This window comes from Astatotilapia calliptera, chromosome 20 (genome assembly GCF_900246225.1).
Source record: "Astatotilapia calliptera chromosome 20, fAstCal1.2, whole genome shotgun sequence".
Classification (NCBI taxonomy): Eukaryota; Metazoa; Chordata; class Actinopteri; order Cichliformes; family Cichlidae; genus Astatotilapia; species Astatotilapia calliptera.
In genome coordinates, this window is record NC_039321.1 from 1,665,729 (window position 1) to 1,690,251 (window position 24,523).

Consider the following 24,523-nt stretch of genomic DNA (forward strand, 5'->3'; position numbering starts at 1 on the left):
TTCCCATATTAGCCCAACAATCCTCCTTATCTGCAGACACCGGCAGGAAGAGGAGAGGGGGGAGGGGCCCTCCCACCCACTGAGAAACACATCTACAGTACCTGGTAAAAGTACTTGATATTTTGCTAGGAAAATGTTTTTATGTACATCCAGTATATAAAAGCAAAACAGAGTTTGCACGATTCCAATAAGCTCAAACGTCAATGTCTGGTTTAACCACCTTTATTCCTTAACTGCAGCTTTCTTGTAATGTAATGATCTCCAGGAACAGGTCTCCAGGTTTCTTGAAGGACATTCAAAGCTCTTCTTTGGATGTTTCTGCCTTTCGTGCTGTTCAGTGCCAGGATGATCCCACACTTCAGTAACACTGAGGTCTGCACTCTGAGGAGGTCAGTCCATGATGGAGCTCTGTGTGTGTTTCTGTGCAGGTTTGCTTTTGCTGCACTGCAGATGTGTTTGAGATCTCCAGCACTCCTGCCTGAAATGCAACACTAAACTACGACATGTGTTGGTCTCCACTCAGGACCTGTGTCCGGCCTTTGCTAGATTTGTTTTCCTGCTTCCTGACCACATGACCTTCACTCTTCGTCTTCTTTTGTCCTCCAGTTGTTTGGTTTCTTTAAATGCAGAACAAACAAGGCAAGCGGCGCCAGCCCAGTTTACCTAAAAATCAACCTCAATGAAAATGTACCAAAGTTATTTCAAACACCGTTCAGTCATGAAGCTTCCTGCCTGTTTGCACGGATCCTTTACACTTGACTTAAACCCGATTAGGTACTGTAGCATGTCTCCATTTCACAGGAGTGTCCGCACGCTTATTAACAAAGACTGGATGTTGTCAAGCTGAGGCTCTGCAGTTTGTTTGATAAACCTCTTGGTGGGAAGACTGATGGAGAGCAGAGTGTGAGGCAAGCTGTCACTGACTCTAAGATCAGTTAAGAGCAGCAGTTTGTGTGTAACTTTGAGTTAAATTGACCTAAATGTCTAGCTCTTTGGAAGCAAAAAGACATGTAGCTCAAGATATTTGCACAGAACCAAAGACCAAAGTTTAAGGACTTCAAACTCTCCGCCAACTTCCTGCTCCTGCTGTCAAATAAATGGAGAAACAGAAGAACCTGAGAGTGTGATTTGGGAGAGCAGACTCTTTTCATTGCTTTCAGACATTCTGCATTTTGTTCCCACGATGAGCACCATGGGAAAAGGTTGAGATTCAGACTGTATGTGAACAGAAACATGTTTATTCCAAACAGAGCTCCCAAAGGTTTATGAAAAACTCGCCCGCAAGAATATCACCATTTTTCTTTCTTCCTTTAGTTTTTCTCTTTTCTATGACGTATCCATCCACCATCGATATTACTGAGTCGTGGCTCGGATCGTTCAGCCTGCCCCTGGTGCTCACACCAGCATACAGACATACATTTCATTTTGAAAGCGCAAACAAAGCATGTAGCATACAAATATGAACACAAATCATTCAGATTGTGCTTTATTAGCTTTCAGCTGCACATGATGGGCACTGGCACATATTACAGAACATATCTCTGCTGATTCTCAGTCATGTGCCCATTATGTAAATCCACACTGCTTGCTATAAAACTGCCCTCGCATAAACATGCATTACTGCAATGATGGGTTTTAATATTCATGACCTAAAAATCATTTCTTTTATCAACTTTGCATTCCTGCAGTCACACAGCAGTCATATAAAGGTCATCACGTTTAGGCGTGGTTTCATGAGAACCTTTATTACAACAGTTAGGATGATGATGATGATGATGATGATGATGATGGTGTCCTTACATGTTTGATTTGGCAGAGTTTTACCCTGATGCAGCCCTATGAGGACACAATTCTGTATTTTGAGGACGGGGTTAGCTGCTGTGTTGTCAGCTAATGCTAACAAACTTGGTCAGAAGGTTGTATCACACACACATCAGCCACAAACTTTCAAACTTGTCAGCATCCAAATGGATGAAAAGAAAATGGCAGTACGGTTTCCACGAAGGAGAAAAACAAAAGCCATTTCATCATCATCGTCATTCTTTCTGTTATTAAGATGAGAGACTGAAAGGATCAACTCACATTTGGAACAGCATCAGAAAAATATTATGTTTGTCATGTTAACAGGAATCTTTGTGTTACATCAACCGACGTCTTCAAATCCAACTTGATGATTTATTGGCCTTAGAACTAGAAACTATGATATTTATAAGTGTTCTGTGTGTTGTCAACATACAGAAAGAACCATGTAAACGTTTAAAATCTCATGTCACATTTGACCTCTGACCTCTCCTTTAGGTTGAATAGATTAACCTGGAGGTCAAAGTGATAATAAGTGACAGTAAGAAATCATATTTTATAATGGTATTACTTATATTTACATTAAATAGAAATTCTAAGTATCACTTTTGACCTCTGACCTCTTCTTCAAGATCAAATAAGGTCAAACTGGTAACTGGTTAAAAAGTTACCTAACAGGTCGGGAACAATATGTTAGCATAGGGCATTACCATTCAGAGAAACTTGGTATTACATGTGGTGTTCCCCAAGGGTCAGTGTTGGGACCAAAACTTTTCAATGTATACATAAATGATATTTTTGATGTTTCTCAAGTACTTAAACTCATACTGTTCGCAGATGACACCAACATATTTTTCAGTAGCGATGATTATACTGATCTTGTAATGACTGTAAACAGGGAGCTAAAATTAATAAAAAAATGGATGGACATAAATAAATTATCATTAAATATAAATAAAACTAAAGCAATGTTTTTTGGTAATTTAAAATATAATATAGAATTACCAATTATCATTGAAGGTGTACCAATTGATAATGTGAGTGAAAACAAATTTTTGGGAGTCGTAATTGATAATAAAATTTCATGGAAACCCCACGTCAGACACATAAAAACCAAAATTTCCAGAAGCCTCGCAGTTTTGAACAAAGTGAAACAATTCCTTGATAAAGATGCACTTCGTACTCTGTACTGTACCCTGGTTCTTCCATATCTTACATATTGTGTGGAAGTGTGGGGAAATACATATAAAAATACAACTAATCCATTAGTCACAGTACAGAAACGAGCACTGCGTATTATTCACAAGGCTGGTTATCTAGATCATACTCACAAATTCTTTCTTCAGGCAAAGTTACTTAAATTCCAGGATCTGGTTAATTACAATACATCCATAATTTTGTATAAAGCTTTTACTAAACTTTTACCGGCAAATTTACAAACTAGATTTGAAATTCGAGAAAAGGTTTATAATGTGAGAGGCTTTGGAGAATTCAAATTACCCAGAACTCGAACAACCCGTAAAGGCTTTTGTGTGTCTGTATGTGGTGTGAAAATCTGGAACAGTCTGAGTTTACAATTGAAACAATGCAAAAATATTCATAGATTTAAATTTCTCTACAAACAGTTGGTCTGGTCACAGTATACTCAATGATGGGTTTTAGTGTGCTCTTTCATGAAAAATCTTTAATCTTTAAAACTATCTGCTGTACTGGCAACATGTAAGAAATTATACTGGTATATGGGGACTCGAAGTATCACATTATAGTTCGCATGCTGATATCACATCACATTTGACCTCTGACCTCTATAAAACCTGTGGTTACTGGAGGTTTCAAGCATTCTGAGTACGCAGGACCTCCACAGTCTGAGTGCATAAACCTTTTTCCCCTCGTTGGTGGTTCGGCTAATTACAGCAGCTGCCAGACCGACTCCGTCACACAAAAGAACATTTTGATTACATTTAATTTGAAACATTCACGTGTTTGGAAAACATGTGAAAGCTGTTCCTTCATAAAGTGACGGATACGAGATATTTTAACCTATCCAACTACCCACACCTGCTCCATACGGGGTATGCCAGCAGCTCCTGCCTCTGTCTCTGACAGATCCATTTCAGATACGCAAAACTTTGTTTTTCTTCATTTCCAGCCTCACAGCTTTGATTTAGAGCTTTCTGCACTGTCTGAGTTTAATATCTGCATAAAGACAGCTGGTTATGGATGCTTTGTTGCTCTGAGTTTAACTATATAACATAATCTGAATACTAACACATAGATTACCTCCATCTTGTGTGTTTAAGATTCATAACTGCACAGTAAACACGATGCCGATCCAAGCCATCATCCACCCCCCTCCTCAGCCCCCGGGGGCTTCTCTGATGATGTGAGCCGTCGTTACAGATAATGGATTCTGACAACAACGTCCCTTTAACGCTCATGTTGAGCCAGTGATGGTGTTTGTGGACACATTTCACACCCTCTATACTGTAAACACATTTCCAGGGTCCCTGCAGAAGATGCTCTTACACCTCATTTATCGAGCTTTTGAATCATTTACTTGCCTTCAGAATGTCGTAACATAAAGTTTCCAGGAAGCTCAAGTCCTTGTGGGCAAGCTCGGATTTTACCAAGTTCTTAAATTCAGTTGTTTAGTACACGTTTCCGCAAAATAAGTACAGGTGCTAGCTCAAGATATTCACGATTGTTTGGCAGACGCAGCACAAATAATCTCTCTTTTTTTTCCTTCCAGCACTATTAAACCCAAATCTTACTCCCTGTTGTGCTCAGTTGTCCAATCAGCTTCATGTCCCATACATTCTGGTGGAAGATAAGCATGTTATTGTGTTATTGACTGACGTTTTGCATCTCTGTGTGGTTGGTTTTTTGTGGTCATTGCTGTGGAAATTTTGGGGATGTTCTGGGATCATTTTATCTCCTTGTAGTTTTTTAAACCAACTCTGAGACCTTTAGAAAAACAAATGTGATGTAATGAAAGTTTTGTGTGTGTCGCCCCCCGACCCACCAGGCCAACACACAATAACTGAGAAACAGTCACACAAGTAATACTTTAAAGGGGTTTTATTATTTAAGGCCTCCACAATTAACATTTGTAATAAAATGTGATTTTTTTTTGTTTATTAAATGTTATGAAAGAAAATACCTTAATTTCCCAGAGCTCAAATTCTCTCCTTCCAATTATTTCTCTGACAAATGGCAAGAATAATTTGCCGTTAATTTTCTGAGCATTTAATCAAACCCAGGTTTGGGTGCTGGCTCAGTCCTCTGAAATGTAGTCTTCCAGCTGCTGAAGCGAGTGCTCATCAGTCGGTCTTCTACTCTGAACTCTGACTTGAGTTCTTTCCAATGAGTACTTCCTGTCGGTGCAGCAGCAGTGCAGCATGGGAATGGTAGCAACACGTTACCACCTGGTGCTCCTCTCAGATCCACAGCTGAACACAAACAGGCCGATTCAGTCCCTGGAGTGTTGCTTCTTTCAGCTGCTGAAGGCCTAATGAGGCGGCAGCTCATTAAGACTGATGCAGTTTTGACGACTCTCAGATAATAAAGAATAAAGAGCAACATGTAAACGCGTTGATGTAAAAAAGAGGATTTTCTTTTTTATTCTGAAATGACTGAGAGTCAGACAGTGAAGCATTTCTATCACTGCGACACAAAAGTACGATAGAAGATCAAACGACATCACTGGAACATTTGACTCTTTTCATTCAGAAACCAGCAGAATCGGTCCCACAGAGAAAAGAAACACCAGTGGCCGATGAGCTCATTGCGTTAAAGCAGACAGTGTAAGTGTCCTGTGGGCTGAACAGTTAGGCTTTGTTTTTACTTTGTTTAGTCGGTGTGTGTTTAGCTTTGGGCTCCAGCACTACAGCACGTCTCGTTCACCCATTCACAAGCACATCCATCCCAGAACTCTTTGTCTATATTTAACTGATTTCTATCGAACTTTCAATAAACTGAGACCAAACAGCTTGTAGTGTACGAAGGCAAATATACACAGAGAACCAGGAGGTGTCGTCGCCCCTGAAATTCACACAAACTATCTCCAGTATTCTTTTAGAGAGCTGTTTATGAACAGCTTAGCATAAAGACAGGAAGCAGCTGCCCTCCCTGAGCCTGCTCCTGCCAGAGCTTTTTCCTGTTAAAAGGGAGGTTTTCCTTCCTACTGTCACCGAAGTACAAAGTCTGATCGTTGGGGTTATCATTGTGGGAGATTTATCTTACAATATTGAGCGCTTTGTGGTGACTCCTGTTATGATTTGGCATCACATAAATAAAACTGAATTGAACAGACGGATGTAACGTGGCTCATTTTGGTGGAAGAAGAGCAGAAATGATAAAAATGTAAGATTGAAGCTAAAAAATAGATGAATGTGTTTAAAATCATCATCAGCTGTTTTCTTCTCCTCTTTTTGTGTTTTGATTGATTCTCTGATCTGCTGAACAAATGTTTTAACGGCACATGTCTGTGGATCTTTCACCTCGCCTTCTTCTTCTCTGTGTGTTATAAAAGCAGCTGTGTGTGTGTGTGTGTGTGTGTGCGCGCGCGCGCATGCATGCACGTGTGTTCATTACACCAGATCTGCCAACTCCAGTGTGAGAAAGCATAAATACAGCTTTCCTAATGACCCTGGTTACCGTGGCAACAGCATCCCATTGAGACAAATCTGACAGTGAAGTGAGTGGAGGAGGCGACGGAGATGGAGAGGCAGTGGGGTTACTGGGGAACGAAGGGGGGAGAAAGAGCAGGAGGGAGGACGGTGGTAGAGATTACATCTAAGAGACAAACACGAGGAAGGTGGAGGACGACTTCATGGAAAAACAGAGACTGAGAACAGATTAGATACATATGTTTTACTACATGCACTAGTTTTAATTTCAGACCTTTTCTTTTGCCACAGGAATCTGGTGCTTTCAGTTTTGAAGCGTGGGAAATAAGAGCTTTTATCAGTTCCTGACTCAGAGAACGAGGCTTTCCTGTAATATGTGCACACCAATAGAGACCCACACAGAGAGAGCTGCAGATAACTGGCTGCTGCTGTTTCTGGCAGTAATGCATGAGTGCAGCCACTGTATCAGATGAAGGAGGCAGCACTTCTAAATGCATTTATCAGGACAGAGAGTCTAATAAAAATCATGAGAACTGAAGAATCTTCAATAGATTTTTCTGTTTGTTTTGTTGCTGTTTTTTAAAGCAGTTACAGTTTTATGCAAGTGTATCAAAATGATCAGTGTGTAATATTAGCACTACTACAGAGTTTGTAAATGCAAGATGTAATTTTTTGGCACTTTTCTCCGGTTGTTGCTAGAAAGCGTGATGAGTTGTGGTTGTAAGCATGGGGAGATTCTGTCCTTTAAATAATTATCTGTTGGTAAGTTTAGTTTAATATATATATATAATTAATGTAATAATTAATTACTCTTAAAATAAAAGAAATAAATCTAAGAGCCCCTCCTGCTTGAAATGAATTTCTTCTTTGGGTCGACTTCCATGTTAAACTCTCTAAGACTCATAACTGCATGTCTGAAGTTTCGACTGTAGCCAACGTATTTATGATAACATGAAGTATTTCTGATCCAAAGAACATCTGCACTGTAAGTAAGCAGTTCGTCTGTGTCATACACCCACAGACGTCCATCCACAAACTACTGTTGTTTTTACCCACAAAACAAATTCATTGTCACTGTTATGCAGATCAAACTAAACTGTCCCACTAAAACCCTCTCCTGGCTGCTCGAGTAAAACCTTCCTATTCCACAACTGCAGAGTTTCTTATAAGGGGACAGCATCAATCTTGTGTGTCTACACAAACAGAACAAGTTCTAGTGTTTTGTATGTGCAGCAACTTAAGACAGGGTTACTATAGAAGCAAGCAGGCTGAGAGGTTGTTGGAGAAGAGAGGGTGGGGATGTTCCAGAAAGGGGGGAGGAAAAAAAACGTGTCTGGAGATCAATTCAAAAATAAAATTAGTCAACAGGAAGTGAAGAAATTAGTCAAACACGCATTTAAAGTGGAGTCCTGGGAGTCCACATCTCCGAGGATCTCACCTGGACGACCAACTGCTCCAAGCTGGTCAAGAAGGCTCACCAGCGCCTCTTCTTCTTGAGGACTCTGAGGAAGAACCACCTGTCCTCAGACATCCTGGTGAACTTCTATCGCTGCACCATCGAGAGCATCCTGACCAACTGTATAACAGTCTGGCACGGGAACTGCTCTGCCTCGGACCGGAAGGTGTTGCAGAGGGTCGTGAAAACTGCCCAGCGCATCGCCGGAGCACCACTTCCTGCCATAAAAGACATCTACAGGAAGCGGTGTCTGAAAAGGGCTGGGAAAATCATCAAAGACCCCAGTCACCCATGTGACATGGACTCTTCACCCTCCTGCCCTCTGGGAGGCGCTACAGGAGCCTCCGGACTAAGACCACCAGGTACCGGAACAGCTTCTTCCCCACAGCTGTCAGACTCCTGAACTCTGCCTCCTGACATCTGACCCACGTTAAACTCATGGACTGGACATACACAGACCCACAATGGACAACTGTACCCTCAAACACAATAATAACATGGACTGAACCACCACTCACAACCACTAGCACTTTATATAGCCTCTGTAGAAACTATCTACACCCTCACTTATCTTAACTGCACTACTGTATAGCTCTCTGTAAATAATCATTCTGTACATTCAATAATCTTTAATCCTACAACTGTTTACAACTTGCATAGTTCCCATTTCTGTAAAGCTGTATATCTCAGATTCTGTAAAGTTATTTATTTCATATTCTGTATAGTTTTTCATATTTATATCCTGTACATAGCTTGTACTCACTACAGCCTGTACATACTTAGTTATAGAACATTCACAACATACTTCATACCGTGTACATTATAACATACCATAATAGACCCATTTCTGTAATATACTTACATATCTATATTATTGCTAATATATATTGTAATATATCTATATCACTAAAGCACTTCTGGATGGATGCAAACGGCATTTCGTTGCCCTGTACCTGTGCATGTGCAATGACAATAAAGTTGAATTCTATTCTATTCTATTCTACTCTAAAGTGAAGCAAAGCCAATACAGTAACAGATGTAAAGAGACATGGAACTGAGAGAGAACAAAAGAAGGCAGTGTGCATTTATGTGCATTTATGTGTATTTATGTGCATCTTCATCCAACTGTGAGTGTGGAAGGACTCGCTGTGTGGTTTCCTGACAGGCCGGGCATCGAGGAAATCAAATGAAATCAAAAAGAAATCAGAATAACAGCCGCCAGCTTCAGCACACACACCTGTACAGCTCTGCTGAGCCCTGACGGTAACACACACTTACACACCTTCTTTGATTTGCTCAGTTTGAATCTGGACGTTTGATTTTCATTCAGACTTTGAGGGTTTTTTTCTTTCTGGCAGTCGTTTAGCTTCAGACAGACAGATGGAGCCTGAAGCCACGAGAGGGCCGTTCAAATGTTCGGAGGCAGTGTTGGACAAACCAGAGGCTGTGGCTGGCAGGCATGACTAATCGACAAATCAAACACCCATTCGCATTTGGGGTACAAATGGATTCCTTCCACAAAAGAGAAAAACATCAAAGTACAAATATAAACTTGAAGCAGTTGAAATGAAACCAGGAAGTGAAATGCAGACAATAAATCAAAGCAGGATGCTGACCTAATCGCTTGGTTACAGTAAATGCTACACAGCAAGTATTTGTATGAAATGGGGATTAATTTACTGAAGACCTCATTGGATTCAATTTAAATCTCAGGAGTTGACAAAGACGACTGTAAGAACAAAGAATGTGCACGTGGAACAGGAAACATCACTAACAGACTGGATTCCAGTGTTAGTGCTTTTATAGCCCAGGTAGGAGACGGGACTTTGGTTTAAATAATCATTTAATTAAAGGCTCCAAACTCTCACGGTTGCTTCTGGAAGAGACCCTTTGACCTTGAGATTACTTGTTAGTGTTGTATCAGTGAGGTTTGGCCAGCACCAACAGACTTTAATGATTTTAATTTAAAGTTACAGTCAGTAAATTGAAATTAACCCCAAGGTCAGACTCTGCGGAGCTAAAAAAGAAACAACAAAACCAAGAGCTCCATCTCTACAAGCCACAGTTAGCATGTTAAAGGTTAAAGGTCATGACAGTATGGTAAGAAACAGACTGAACAAATGTGGCTTGTATGGAAGGGTTGCAGGAGGAAGCCTCTTCTCTCTAAAATGAAGCTGGCACCTGAGCTTCATTTTTCAAAGCTGCATCAGAAAATAGCCACAAGACGTCTGAAACAATCATTCACTGACGTGTGTGCAAACATCGTTTCCCTGCACAAAGAAACAAGTGCAAACACAAAATTGCCATCAGACTCTTGAATCATGTGGACCGGCCTGTTTTGTTCTCACCACCATGAGCCGGCTAGTAAATGAGACTCATTATGAACCAACAGCCTTCTGCATACTACCATGCTCCCATTTCTCTACATAGGAAACACATTTACCTCCAGCTGAAGTGGAGGAAGTGGTGATGATGTTTCAGAGAGAAGCCGAGACCTCTAAGGCACGAAAAAAGGAGAAAGTTGGACGGAAGAAACTGAAACAATTTTGTCCAAAGAGGAAGCCTGAAAGGACAGCTTTTAAAAACAGGATGTAAAGGACAGTTGTCCAAGTTGTCCCACTGAGTTATAAATGATGTTTAGAAAGAAAGAAAGAAAAAGTGACACTGAAATAACAGAGCTTCTGATTATAATTTCTCCTGACACACTCACTGTGGCTCAAGTAAAAAAAAAAAACATTTTGAAATTAAATTTGTGAACAAAATGGAAAACCAAAAACAGAACACAAGAAAGAGGAACAAGAATAATAATAATAAACAAGAATAATGTTCTCCAGCATCTGTGGCATCAAATTAGACCATCGAGGAATCTTTAAATCACCTTCCCGACAATTGATTTAAACTAAAGCAGGTCATTTTGAGCACATCTGTAAACCTAAATCCATGAGTGTGCAGCAGGGAGAACAAACAAGTGAGCTGACAGATGAACGGACAATAAAAACACAGAGGTGGTTTCATCTCTGTACAACAACTTGTGATCATTTTTCTCTGATGTAATAACGAAGACAATTTTCAGTCTACGGTCGTTTCTTCATTTTAAACACATGAATAAAGCTACAGCTGGGTCCCACCTCATTTCTTTAGCAAACTGGATGTTTAGTTTTGTTCTAAGAAGAACGAAAAAAAGATTCGACCGTGATCACTCCACCAAGACCGGATCATGAACAAAAACACTTTATTCGGATGGGGAAGGTGTATAACACAGGAAGGTGGGCCTGTGTGTGTGTGTGTGTGTGTGTGTGTGTGTGTGTGTGTGTGTGTGTGTGTGTGTGTGTGTGTGTGTGTGTGTGTGTGTGTTGGGGGTTGCAGAAGTCTTGTAACTCCCTGAGAGCTCAGATCAATCAGGCCAACACTGTTCTATAATGAATGTGAATCCCAGGTGTGTGTCTGTGTGTTTCTCCTAAGGTGACCTAGTGGAGGCAGCAATGATGTCTAACAATCATCGAGACGGCAGGAAAGCACAACCCTCAGAGGAGTTTGTGCGTGTGTGTGTGTGCATGTGTGTGCGTGTGTGTGTGTGTGTGTGTGTGTGTGTGTGTGTGTGTGTGTGTGTGTGTGTGTGTGTGTGTGTGTGTGTGTGACAGACAGAGAGAGAAGTCAGTCAGGTCTTACTGTGACTCTGTGAACATTACTACCACAATATAAAGTTTAATACAGCAACAGAAGCCGAGCTGCTGCTTTATGACCAAAGATTCAGACTCACTGCTGTAAAATATTTACCTCCATTAGAACTGTGTGGATGCCCTGATAAACAGGCCTGTGTGCCACAGAGAGGGAGCCTGTGTCTGCTGGCCGTGTGGTGTCAGTGTGGTGTCATCTGTGAAGTTAGAGACCTGTGCATAACAAATCATCTCATCGCATTTTGAAACTGCCTGTGAGAAGCTGGAGACATTTCTGCTCCAAACCCACCGTGCAGGCTGATCACTCTGCATTCCTTCACACATAACTGTTTGTCTACAGAACACGTTTCCTCCACCTTCTGGAAACATATAGAGTCTATAGAAGCAGTATAAAAGACGTCCCCATCGACCACATTTGGACTATAAACAGCCTGTACACGGAGGTCCTACAGACGTCAGCACTCGATGTTCAGTAGATGTTGAAAAAAAGGCGTCGTCAGGCCTTAGAGAACAAACCCTTCAGAGGACCAAAATTGTACATCCAAAAATGACTTATTAAAGATGTCACTCTGACGTTACTTTGCTCGGTGGGTATTTCCAAGCCACAAATGAGCTGTAATCTCTGCAGCATGTCCTGTATCTGGACATGTCCAAAAACACCTCATGCATCCTCATCAGAGTCCACAGCTCAGCTGGTCCTTTCAGTGCAGAGGAGGAGCAGCTCTACTCTTAGCTCCTCCCGAATCACCGAGCTTCTAAGTGGAGGACGTTCATCCAGCCACTTAAATCCTTTATCTTGTTCTTCACTTTACCACACACACCTCACACACACAGAAGCAGATCTGCCAGTAAATCAACAACTTTGTTTTTTCTGCTTCTCTCTCCCTCCACTCAAGAACAAGTAACAGTACACGGTGCACACTTTTCCAGGGAGGCTGAGTAGTGTGATCTCCTTGATGTTAGAGGACATCCTTTGCCATCCAAGCCTGCTAGTCCTTCCTCCCTGCAGCTGTCAGACTGTACAATCAAAACTGCTCCCAACAAACATAGATGTTGACATCAGTGCTGTAACAACTTCTGCTGTTAGAACTTGCACATTACTTTTCTCAGTTTATATACACTAACTTACTGGAAGTCACATGTCTACTTTTTAATCCACAGATGCAATCACACAATCTGCACTTTTCTAATTATTCATTAAACTATTTAAACACCGTTCAGTATCCTGCTCTGTTTGCACTCTACAACCTGGGTTTGCCACCTATCTGCACTCTAATTGTAATAACTGTACAGTACTGTTTTGGTAACTATTGTCCATGATGTAAATATGTAAAAATTGTGTTTCTGTTCTGTTTGTATATGTGTGTTTTTGCTGCTGATACAACCAAATTTCCCCAAAGGATTATTCTATTCTATTCTATTCTATTCTATTCTATTCCACAGGAACTACCCCAGACCTTCGCACAGTGCTGTAGAGGTGAGTCTGGCAGTACAATCCCACATCCACCCACAGGGATCTGCCACAGAGGGCGGTGACTACGTCAGTGAACTCACCTGCGCTGATTAATGATGGTAACATGAAAAATATGTATGAGAGAAATCCTTCAGCATTTAATCTTGAAATCTGTGATGTTAGTTTCTCACAAAGATGAGAATCATATGGCCAGTTTATAACTAACAGCACAGATTCTTATTCAGTTTAACTGAAGGGACTGGTTCTTCCTTTAAAATGGGAGTTTTTCCTTCCCACTCTTGCCAAGTGCTTACTCACACGGGGTTGTTTGATTGTTGGGCTTTTTCCTGTATTATTGTAGGATGTACTAGTTCATGCATTTATTACTTCCAGGCTGGACGACTGTAATTCATTATTATCAGGAAGTCCTAAAAACTCACTGAAAAGCCTTCAGCTGATCCAAAATGCTGCAGCAAGAGTCCTGACAGGGACTAGAAAGAGAGCAGATTTCTCCTGTTTTGGCTTCCTGTTAAATCCAGAATTAAAATCCTGCTCCTCACATACAAGGTCTTAAATAATCAGGCCCATCTTATCTTAATGACCTTGTAGTACCATATCACCCTATTAGAGCACTTCGTTCTCGCTCTGCAGGCCTACTTGTTGTTCCTAGAGTATTTAAAAGTCCACTCCCTTAGTTATGCTGCAATAGACGTAGGCTGCTGGGGGATTCCCATGATGCATTGAGTTTTTCTTCTTCAGTCTCTATGTATTAACAGACCTCTCTGCACTGAATCATATCTGTTATTAACCTCTGTCTCTCTTCCACAGCATGTCTTTATCCTGTCTTCCTTCTCTCACCCCAACCAATCACAGCAGATGGCCCCGCCCCTCCCTGAGCCTGGTTCTGCTGGAGGTTTCTTCCTGTTAAAAGGGAGTTTTTCCTTCCCACTGTTGCCAAAGTGCTGCTCATAGGGGGTCATATGATTGTTGGGTTTTTCTCTGTATCTATTATTATAGGATATACTGTACAATATAAAGCTCCTTGAGGTGACTGGTGTTGTGATTTAGTGCCATACATATAACTGAATCGATTTGAATCTTTTTGTGCCTGAGTTCAGGTTCCTGTTCAGTATTTATTCTCTATCTGTGTGTGTGTGTGTGTGTGTGTGTGTGTGTGTGTGTGTGTGTGTGTGTGTGTGTGTGTGTGTGTGTGTGTGTGTGTGTGTGTGTGTGTGTGTGTGTGTGCCTTATTTTAACCAATTAGAATTTCAGCTGCAGTAACCACGTGTGTTCATGTATATTTCATGTTGTGTCACTGACTTCATTCATTCTGACTGAGCTCTGCTCCATGTGTAACATTTTCACACATGCTCACTTTAACTCTCTGTGTTCAAAGGAGCCAGTTATGTTCACTCTGACGTTTACCCTGTTAGCTAGCTAAGTAAAAGAAACAACTCTTTGAATAATACAGTGCAGTTCAGTAGAGCTACTCACTCCTAAACACTTGTTCATAACTTGTTGGTATTTGACTCTATACAGTTCTCAAAGTTGGAAAGTAAAAGCTAAGTTTATGTAAATATTAAATTCTTTCATCACTGAATGAGCACAACAACAAGTTAATGAAGTTTTCACCCAGAATCTAATCTTTTGCCAACGAAATCCTTTCAGTACATATTTTAAATTACATATTACGTATTTCATTGTTTTATTATGCTTTGTAGTTTTAAGCACTCTGTATAAGGTAAGGATGAAGATAGGCAGTATATAAACTGGACTTTACAAAGTACAACAAACCTGCTTGACTAAAATGAGACAGATGTAGGAGCAGTGATGTAAGAAGAAAAGTCTGACTCGTTTCAGCACCATGGACAGCTCCAGTCATGACTTAGAACCACAGACAACAAACATTTACTTCAATACAGCTCGTTCCTCTGGAAAACTATTGAACTCACAATATCCTGTTCATCAGGAGTCAGGTCTAAAGAAACTTACCCATTTTATTTTATTTTGCTTTTATTCTTAGGAGAGCACTCTTCAATGTCATTTACACTGGTTATCGTATCATTGTAAACTTGTAATAAACTGGACTTTGTGCTGTTTATTATGCAATTATATAAAAACAATATGTGCTGCTATGGAGTTATGGTGAGTGAAATTCCCGTTATTAGTATGTCTGTTTGTTTCATGAGTACTTCTTGCCAGTTGTTTTAGCTATCGTCAGACAACCCAAATACGCCCAAGAAAACAGCAACCAAAACTGTAATGTTAAAGTTTGAAAAGAGTCTTTGTGAATGGAAAACATCAGAGGTTTCATTTATCTTTTAAACTGTAATAAAATTCAGCTGTCTTGTGAGGTAAATCTGGAGTCATGAACTGGTTGTTTCATTCCTGAAAAATAAATAATCCTCATAACATGATCAATGAAGTGCCAACAGAATTAGGATTCATTTGAGAGAAATGCTAAAAAAGCAAATTACAAGGACAGAATCAGATTATGTTTCCACAAACGCGCTGAAAGCTGAGTCTCTCGTGACTTTCAGCCTCCACTGGACAGAATAACACCGCGACCTTTACAGAGTAACTGGACCGAGCTGCAGTGATGAATGGTGCCACGCTTTGTATCAACACACACAAACACACAGTCTTTACTCAACCTTCGTTTCTCTCTCCGAAACCAAAGCTGATGAATTCACATTCTCCACCTCGCCTCTCGGCTGTGAGCGCTCATGAATCCTAAATCCATCTGCATTTATTTTTATCTCCTTCTTTAATCTTTGGACTTTATCCCACTGCACGGTTCAAAGGCAAACACCAAACTTTTGCTCTGCCTCAGTTCTTTAATAACTGGTATTTCTTTGCAAGCTTCACCGTTCAGATGATACACATCCGTATCTGAAATGAGCCATTCTGATGTCCTTTTTTAACTTTCTTCTGATTGGCTGCCCCTCAAAAATGCTTACATCATAAAATAAACTGAGCATTTTTAGCAGCTTAAGCTTCAGCCACCAGCACTCAGATTTCTTACCTGGAACATGATCCTGTACTGCTCCTCTGGACGTTTGACCACGCACATGTTGCAGCCCATGATGGCGTCTCGGTCTGTCTGTCCTCTTGATCTGAATCTCTGTCGTCTGTTCTCTGTCACCGCAGGTCCCTCAGGAAACAGCTGCCAGTCCGTATCGATAATCCAGCTTGTCTGTCTGACCTTTGACCTCCAAATCTGATGTGTCCGGGTCAGTGTTCGCGATCTTGCTTGTTTAACCTTTTTTAATCACCCACTGACCGTTGGCCTAAAATGAGGTTCCAAACTGACATCAAATCATCAGGTTTGAGCCAAAACGAAGTGAAATCTTTATTCTGTGATGAAGATCGTGTATCTAAAAAGTTTTATTCTTGTTCTTTGTGTTAACCATAAGGCTGCGAGGAAATCTGTCAAGAAATGTATCAAAAAATGATTCAAATTTATGCTGATTTATTTCAAACAGGTAAAAGCTGTATAGCAGATCTGTGCTTGTTCTTCAAACTCAGTCAGTTTTTAGACAAATATGCACCAAAGTAGGGTACTTGTAGTTTTTATACAGTAAAGTGAGATTTCCACTTCATCTGAGAAGCCCCAGAAGTGTCTCCAAACATGTGCAGCTCCTTTTATCAGCTCAAAGTCACAAGTTCTCTTTCAAAGACAAGAAAGGGAAACCCCAGCTGAGAGTCAAGCTGAGTTTGCGTCGTGTCCTCTTTTCTGCTCTAAAGACAAAAGTAAAACCCACTTCTCTGTTTCTCACTGTTTCCCACTCACAAGCAGAAATAATGATGAAACGAAGACAAAAGCAGCACAAACGCCGTTCGGCTCCGTTTTTGTCGTAAAAAGGCTGCGTTCTGTTGCTCCTTGCAGTAAACAGCTTTTATCTGGCGTCCTGCGGCCAGCGAGGAGGCGAGACACTTTTCATCAAAATTAATTTTTATTCATGCACGGTAGATTGTTTCAGCCCTACAGGGGGAAAGAGGAGGAGGAGGAGGAGGAGGAAGGCGATCTCCGGTTTGTGCTTGAAACTGTTAACATGAAAAATCAGTTCAGTTTGTTTAAGCAAAAATGAACAGCGGCTGAATCTCTCCTGATGGAAGGATGAAGTCCGAGTGCTGGTTCACGGCTCCCACAGGGAGAGTGTACACGTGTGCTTACAGCATCATTCAGCTGTAGTCTCAGTGCAAATATCAAATAGTTTAAATCAACTTAAGCTTCACTTTGTTGGATGTTTGCAGCAGAAACGGTTTGATTTTTTCTTGCACTGAATATTTTATCTTTATGACCAAACAAATTGCTTCTCTCTCTGTTTTGAATAAATTTGGTAGCTTCTGCGAGAGTGATGAATAAAAACAGAATAGATCCAAATCGTGGTGCTTTTAAAAAATGATGAGCGCAGGAAAGCTGATGGAGAAGAAAGTGACTGCAAATTGTGTGTTTTCAGCTTCTGTTTAGAGTAAATGTAACAGCTGAAAGTTTATAGACGACAAACTTCAAACTCAGTGAAGGATGACGTTTGTGTGATCTCTGTTGGTTTGGTTAAATAAAGTGTGTGTTCCTGCAAACAGGAAGGAAAAGGTTCTTAGCTTAAAAAATTCTTTTTCCTGCTTTTCCAAAATGGGTTAAATCTGAGCCTCTAATCAAACACAAACTCTCCAGCTAAATGTTAGTTTGTGTGTCTCCTGAGGTGCGTTTGGAATTGAGGCCTGTGACGGTTAATAAGAACTGAAGAAAAGAACTCTTCTCCCGGTTGTAAACTGTTTTCAGTTCGCTTCAATAATTCATGTGAACATCAGTGAGCGTTTAGAGCGACGTTCCTTCTCCCCCAATCTGACTCTAACAGGCTGCTGGCTTGTGTCAGAAATTTTGAAATATTGTAAAAACGCCAAGAGCTTCAATAAAAGATTGGAACCGTTTCTTGATGAGAGAGGATCAAGAGCTCTCAATAATTCATCTGAGGGTTTGAATCACCACAAGAAATAAGAAGCCTGCGGCTCCTCTGTAAACATTGTCCAAAAGTCGAGCTGATCGTGTCTGTGCAGAAGTAAAAGAACTTTCTTTTTCTTTTGAAACCGCCAGCATCTGTTTCTACTGTTTCAACTTTAAAATGTGGTTTTATACCCAAACCGCTCACCTAACAAACCAAACAAGAGATTTGTTTTTTACTTTACGTATCAAAGTTTGTGTGTTTGTGTTTTTTGAAAGGTTGGTTGTGTTTAGAGCTGAATGCTTTGAGCACTGTGGCATTAATGATGCGTTTGTAGGGTCAGAAAGGAGAAGCAGCATTTGTGCTTTTAGCAGTGACTCCACATTTCAGCCTCTCCTCTCTGAATCCAGTGTTTCCATCTAAAGTGTTACGTTTGCACTCAGCTTTGATGTGTGCAGATGGAAAATGCTCCCATGTTATATCAGTAAATCTGTCATTTTTGTGCACTTTTGGCCACTTTTGTGTGTCTACTATAAAGTTTAAAAATACATTTCCTGCTGGTTCACTAACAGCTCACATCGGTCTCTGCCACGTGCACTTTGCGTCTCTCAGTTTATGTCTGTGTGTTTTAATATCCAGTTGAATATCACATGTTGTTTCCTCCTTGAGCCTGATTTCAGTCCTTTTTGCTGTTCCTCCCTCAGAAAATCTAAATTTAGCTGCAAAGTCTCGAAGCACATTTAGTTTTGCAAACTATTTTATTGTGTTAAAGAGCTGAAGTTTCTTCAAAGACAAACCTGTGAGCTCCAAAATGATCTGATGATGAATATTTACTGACAGGTGTTTCCTGTGCCTGCATGTTTCTGTGGTTGTTTTATAAATCAGCGCTTTGCAGTTTCTGAATCTTTTCCTTCACTTTTTCATTCTAAGTAAAGATTTATTGCTCACTTGCTGCTCGGGGCTGTTTAACTTTTCTCCTTTTGCATGTTGGTTTTTTGCAGAGAACAGCGTCTCCCTCCGGTTTTATCACCGCCCACCTCGCCCACAGACGGTCCTCGATTAGCCTGCAGAAAGATGACAGACAGGATCGACTCTCTGCAGAAGCACATTCAGCCTGTATCACCTGCTGCTTCTGTCACCGAGCATCAGTTATCTGGCTTTATCAGAGTCTACCTGCGCCTCTCTGCACCTGTTATCTGTCATCAGCACCTGTTTTATGCACCCTGATCCAGCACAGGGTTCCTGTCAGACGTCTCAGAGGGAAAAGGAGCAAAAGACATGCACCCAGACAAAGAGAGAGGATTAAAAAAGTGTGTTCACAGGAAACAAACAGAGGGAGAGAAAAACTGCAGCGTGAAAGGCGTTTAAATGGAGAGATGCCATTCTGGGAATTTCTCAAAATCCCTTTTTGACACTTTGTTTTTCAGTTACGTGCGTCTAATTCAGCAAATGACCCAAGGCTGCTGGATCTGTATTTTCCAAATGTGCCACTAAACAGAAAATTACACGAATTCTTTTCCTCAGTCGATGAAATTTCCAGTGTTTAGGTCACCACACTGAATTCCAAGTATCTTTAAATCTTTGTCGACCAGAAAGAAAAATCAATTTGTGAACTCCTCAATCCCCAAAAATCCTCCTCCAGGTGAGATAATCCACACAGGTGAAGACCGGCTTTGTTTCAGCAAACTTCAGCCTCAAACAGTCGCCCTCTGTCTGCCATGAAGCTGACTTTATCTCCGCGTAATCTCCCCAAAAAATCCTCCTCCAGGAGCAGCCGGCAGGTTTTCTGAGAGGAGCTAGACCCTGAGAGTACCGGCCTTCTCTCCTTTCTCCTCCTCTATTCTTTCATCCTTTGATTTCCTCTGCTGCTCCGTCATTTCTCTACAGAGGTTAAATCCGGCTTAGTCTCGCTCCTGGACACAGAGATGCAGAAAAACAGAGAGAAAGAGGTTCTTGAATGAGCACATGAACACACACAGGCTTGGTTTTTGCTCATTTCTCTGAATTTCTCTGAATTTGTTCTTTGTCCTTCTGCTCAGAGCAGCGAATAGACTCACATGTCTGCAGCCAAAAGCTGATCTCGCTGCTCAAAATCTTTTAATCTTTTCCATTTTAAGCTTTTTGTTTTTGTTCGAATGTCATTGAGTTTTTTGCCCTGCGAGAGATTATCAGTGCAGCTGACCTTTCAGACCCACAGACATGCTCATCCTGTCAGTTATTATCAGGAATCAATCCAGTGAAAATATGTCAACCTTTAAACTTCAAATCGAACTGAAAGGTAAATCTGTGCGATCGGACTGTTAAAGCAGAAAACTGTCACAAAACAACCACAATCCTGTTTTCTCGCAGCATTTGTAGGTATAGCTCTGTTCTGACACCCCGCCCTTTCATTTCACTCTAACCTCAGAAAGCCAAACATCAGATATGACACCGATTCAGTCAGACAGTGTGAAAGGGTGGGGGTGGGTTCCAAAGTGGTTTGCAGATGAACAGCAGCTAACGCTGACATTTCATACTAATGTTGCTACAAAGTATTTTACCTAAGAAGAGGTTTATCCACGACATGAGACCACTCACTGCTCATCAGCTCACAGCTGTTGGTGAGAGCAGGAATGCAGATCGACCATAAAAGATTTTAAATGGTGGGGATTTTTTTTTCAAGGCAGAAAGCGTGATTTGGAAATCACTGAATAAATCAACAGTAAATCAGTAAACACTGAATAAAATTTACCAACAATGTTCAGGCTCAGTTTGTCAAATTGCAAGATTTGTGGATTTGTGGATCTGTCTTTAACTTGAAGGATCAAAACCTGAAGTTCAGTCATGCAAAACTACCGACTCTGACATTCTGGGAGAAATCGAGAAAATAATCAGTCGATCAAATAAAATCATGAAGAATGTTTCATCTCAGCTTTGTTAAAGCATCCCAGTTATAAAAGACAATTTACTGCACTGGAATATCAGAAAATAAGACTTTCATAGATAAAATATTTAGGAATTGAAACTGCAGATGGATAAGAAGATGATTTTTTAAGTTCAGCTTTACAAGAAGAAGTAAAATTCAGAAACTCCAAAGCCCCCCCTGGAAGAAAAAGCAAATCTAAACAGGATTTAGCCAAAGTGATTTCATTTTAAATCTCATTTAAAGAATATTTCCAGCTGCACCTTTCCAGATGTTTTGGGAACCGTCCACTCCTTGATTTCCCCGGGGAATCAGTCGCCTTCTCCTCCCACAGAAGGTGATCCTGAAGTGGGTAAAACCGGCACACTTGTGTCCCCACCTGCTCGTCTTCCTTCTGCTTTCTTCCAAATTAAAACAGATTTGTGGCGTTTCCCTCCCAGTCTGAGCGGCCGTGGCTCTCTACAGACAGATGAAAAGGAGCCGGCGGTGCATCAGGAATCAGCAGAGATCTGCAGCTCTCTGCTCGCCGCTCTCTCTTCTTCTGCAGCATCCTCCCCACGCTGGAACAACAGCAGCCTCCGTGGCGGTGCAGCCAGCCAATAACCTGCAGCGGGCAATTAATTTTCCCCTCCACGATGCCTCTTTCCTCCTCCTCTGCTTCTCCCTCCCACCTGCTCTGTCCGCCCTCCCATCTTTCCTTTTTTTTCGTCTCTTCTTCTTATTGTTCTTCACCTGTTCATTTATCTCTCTGACATTCAACTCTTACTCAGCGTGCATGCATGTAAACATTTTTCGTGTTGTCTTTGCGGTTAAAAGAACACCGAGCAGACTGTTATCTGCATGTGCATGCTGTTTGTCAGGAGGAATCCTCTTATCTTCAAAATGTCAACTTTAACAGTTTAAACCAGCAGGAACATTTGAGTTTTATACGGCCGGCTTCTTCCTCCTGCAGAGGACGGTCAATGTGTCAGACGAAAAAAATCACAGCAAAGAACACAGCAGGCATGTGTGGGGGGTTTCAGACCCACTGATAGCAGCCAGAATACACTAGTGTATTTATCCCATATTTACAATAAATCTTCTAGTTTAAACAGTTAAGCAGTCTGCAACCAAACACATCTGTAAGTAGAACTTATTTTCTTTATTATTCTTACTTTCTGTCCTACGTGTCTTAGTCCAGCAGACTCTGTGAAACACTCAGTTCATCTCCTGCATCTCAGTCTCTGACTGTCAGTACAGATGCCCCACCCACCTGCTCGTCAAACCCTCTGATGCTGAGGGGCAGCCAATCAGAAGAAAGTGGTCTTAAATGTGGGAGGATTTAAAACAGCTGATTTAGGACCGAGGATGATTTATGATTCAAAATGAAGACAACAGTACACCGATTACTGTGCACATACAAACACACCAGACAGACACGGGTATAAATTGGTTCCAGTCCAATAAACCAGTAACCCCATTAGCCTTAACAGAAGGCAATTTAATGGTATTAATTAATTCAGGTCATAATTTATGCACATAAACACCCAAAAAGACAAATGACACAGCAGCAGAAGTAGTCTGCATCAGTCTGATGACGTCCTCACTGATCACACCAACAGTTATGTCAAGGCTCTCTACACTGTACATAGACAGAATTAGCAGTGGGGAGGAAGAACTCCCCTTTAGCAGGAACACACCTCCAGCAGCACCAGGCTCAGTGGGGCGCAGCCATCTGCCTTGTGGGCTGAAGGCAAGCAGAGGAGAGAAGAGGATGAAGTCCTGGGGAACAGCAGGGGATGAGCCTCGGCTCGGTTTATATTCTTCCCCGAGGTCAGATCATTTGTGAGAATAATATTAATTTCCAGTGTTTCTCTGGATCACATGTATGTTGGTGTCCCTGGTGTAGGCGTGTGCATGATGCTGGCACAGATGTAGCCCTGTGATCATCAGCCATTCACCGTCTTCTCCTCTCTATCTGCACAGCATAAGAAATCATTTAGTTCTGTGAGTCTCGAGGGATCTGTGTCATTAACATGACACAAAAGCGGAGTTGGAGACTTTCTTGACTGATAACCTTGTTAGATGTGAGATAACACGTGTACACGGTTTCCCTTTGGTTTGGGGTTCGAGGTCTCTCATTCGTCCACCTTGTGCTTTATTGTGAAACACAGACTCTTGCTGCTGTTTGTCGTTCTGAGAGTTGCTGAAATCTATTTTCAGCTGAGATTTATCAGATTCTCCTTTACTCCCCTGATTATCCATGCCCTGCCTGAAGTGGCAGTTTGAGAAGAAATGATTGGGAGAAAGAAGCCAAGTCCATATTGTGCACATATTCCTGATTCCAAATGAATCCTCTGCAACACAAAACGTCCTCCGTTCAACTTCCTGATCACATTCCAGTTTATGATCCCGCTGCTTCTCTAATGCCACAAAGTTTAGATTTTTAGCAAAACTTCGAGCTTCTGCCCTTTGAGCTTAGTGAAATCATCACTTTTTTGTTGCTATTTTTAATGTTCCCGAGGCTTTTTTAAATAATTTCATCTCAGCTGCAGAGGAGGAATAAAAACCATGAAACCCGAATTTCTCAAGTCCTCAATCTCTCTCATTTTCTTCTGTCTTTGTCTTCATTTCCTTCCTCTCGTCTTTGTTACCACGGCAGCCTGCTTTCCTTTTACTGAGTGTGTGTGCGGTGAAAAAGAGAGAAACATGGTGACAGCAGAAGAAAGGAAGGAGAGAAACAGAAAGGGCAAAAGATAATGGCTCAGAGGGGGAGGGGCAGCAAACATTTCAACAATTTAACTACAGGATTGCAGTGTGTGTGTGTGTGTGTGTGTGTGTGTGTGTGTGTGTGTGTGTGTGTGTGTGTGTGTGTGTGTGTGTGTGTGTGTGTGTGTGTGTGTGTTTCCTAACCAATTAATCTTCTTATAAATTAACTCTGCAGACATTTATATGTATCCAGTTTAATTCAATTTAGTCGCCGTACCCTAACACACACACACACACACACACACACACACACACACACACACACACAGAGTCATGAATTACTTTCATATTAACATGAAATGAAGATTACAAACTTGTGCCTCTCTGTTAATGTGAATCTGTTTTTAATGAGTCCTCATAAACACTGATAAACGTCACTGGCACCACGAGTCCTGCTATAACAGTGTGTGTGTGTGTGTGTGTGTGTGTGTGTGTGTGTGTGTGTGTGTGTGTGTGTGTGTGTGTGTGAGTGAACAATGAGCAGCACCATCGCTCGGAGGAATCACACTCTGATTTTATTATAGTGCCACAGCAACAGATATCGATTTCTAATGTATTTAATTACCAGGTGAAGCTGATCACACACGACACAGGTTACAGACAGCGTCCACCTGCTGTTGCCAGGCAACTGCAAAAACAGCCAATGTCCATCACCTCACAAAGCTAGCTAATGGAGTTGGATCATTTAAGAATGAGTATGTCATGTCATGACATCTGAATGCGATGGTAAACCTCTGGAGCACGTTGGCCTCGATGAACACAGCTGTTGTTTTGTTTTATTAAAGTGGGAAGATCACGGAGCAGTGTCTCCTGACCACCGCAGCACCAACCCAGCGAGACTCTAATAATCATGGTTAAATAATTACGAAGCAGACCATCGGCTGTTATTGCACTGCTGGTCATTTATTGATTG

At 41.2% G+C, this 24,523-nt stretch overlaps 1 protein-coding gene across 3 annotated transcripts in view; it reads right to left on the reverse strand.

The window, feature by feature from the left end:
- pdzd4 (PDZ domain containing 4) overlaps positions 1 to 21,433 on the reverse strand; it is a 50,874-nt gene extending 29,441 nt beyond the window's left edge. For all 3 annotated transcript variants that reach the window (XM_026154499.1, XM_026154500.1, XM_026154497.1), the window contains exons 1-2: positions 21,126 to 21,433; positions 16,040 to 19,873 (exon numbers count right to left, since the gene is read on the reverse strand). In XM_026154499.1, the coding sequence (XP_026010284.1) occupies positions 16,040 to 16,099 (60 nt within the window). In that variant the 5' untranslated portion in view covers positions 16,100 to 19,873; positions 21,126 to 21,433. The remainder of the gene's footprint in view (positions 1 to 16,039; positions 19,874 to 21,125) is intronic.
- Positions 21,434 to 24,523: the final 3,090 nt, after the last annotated feature.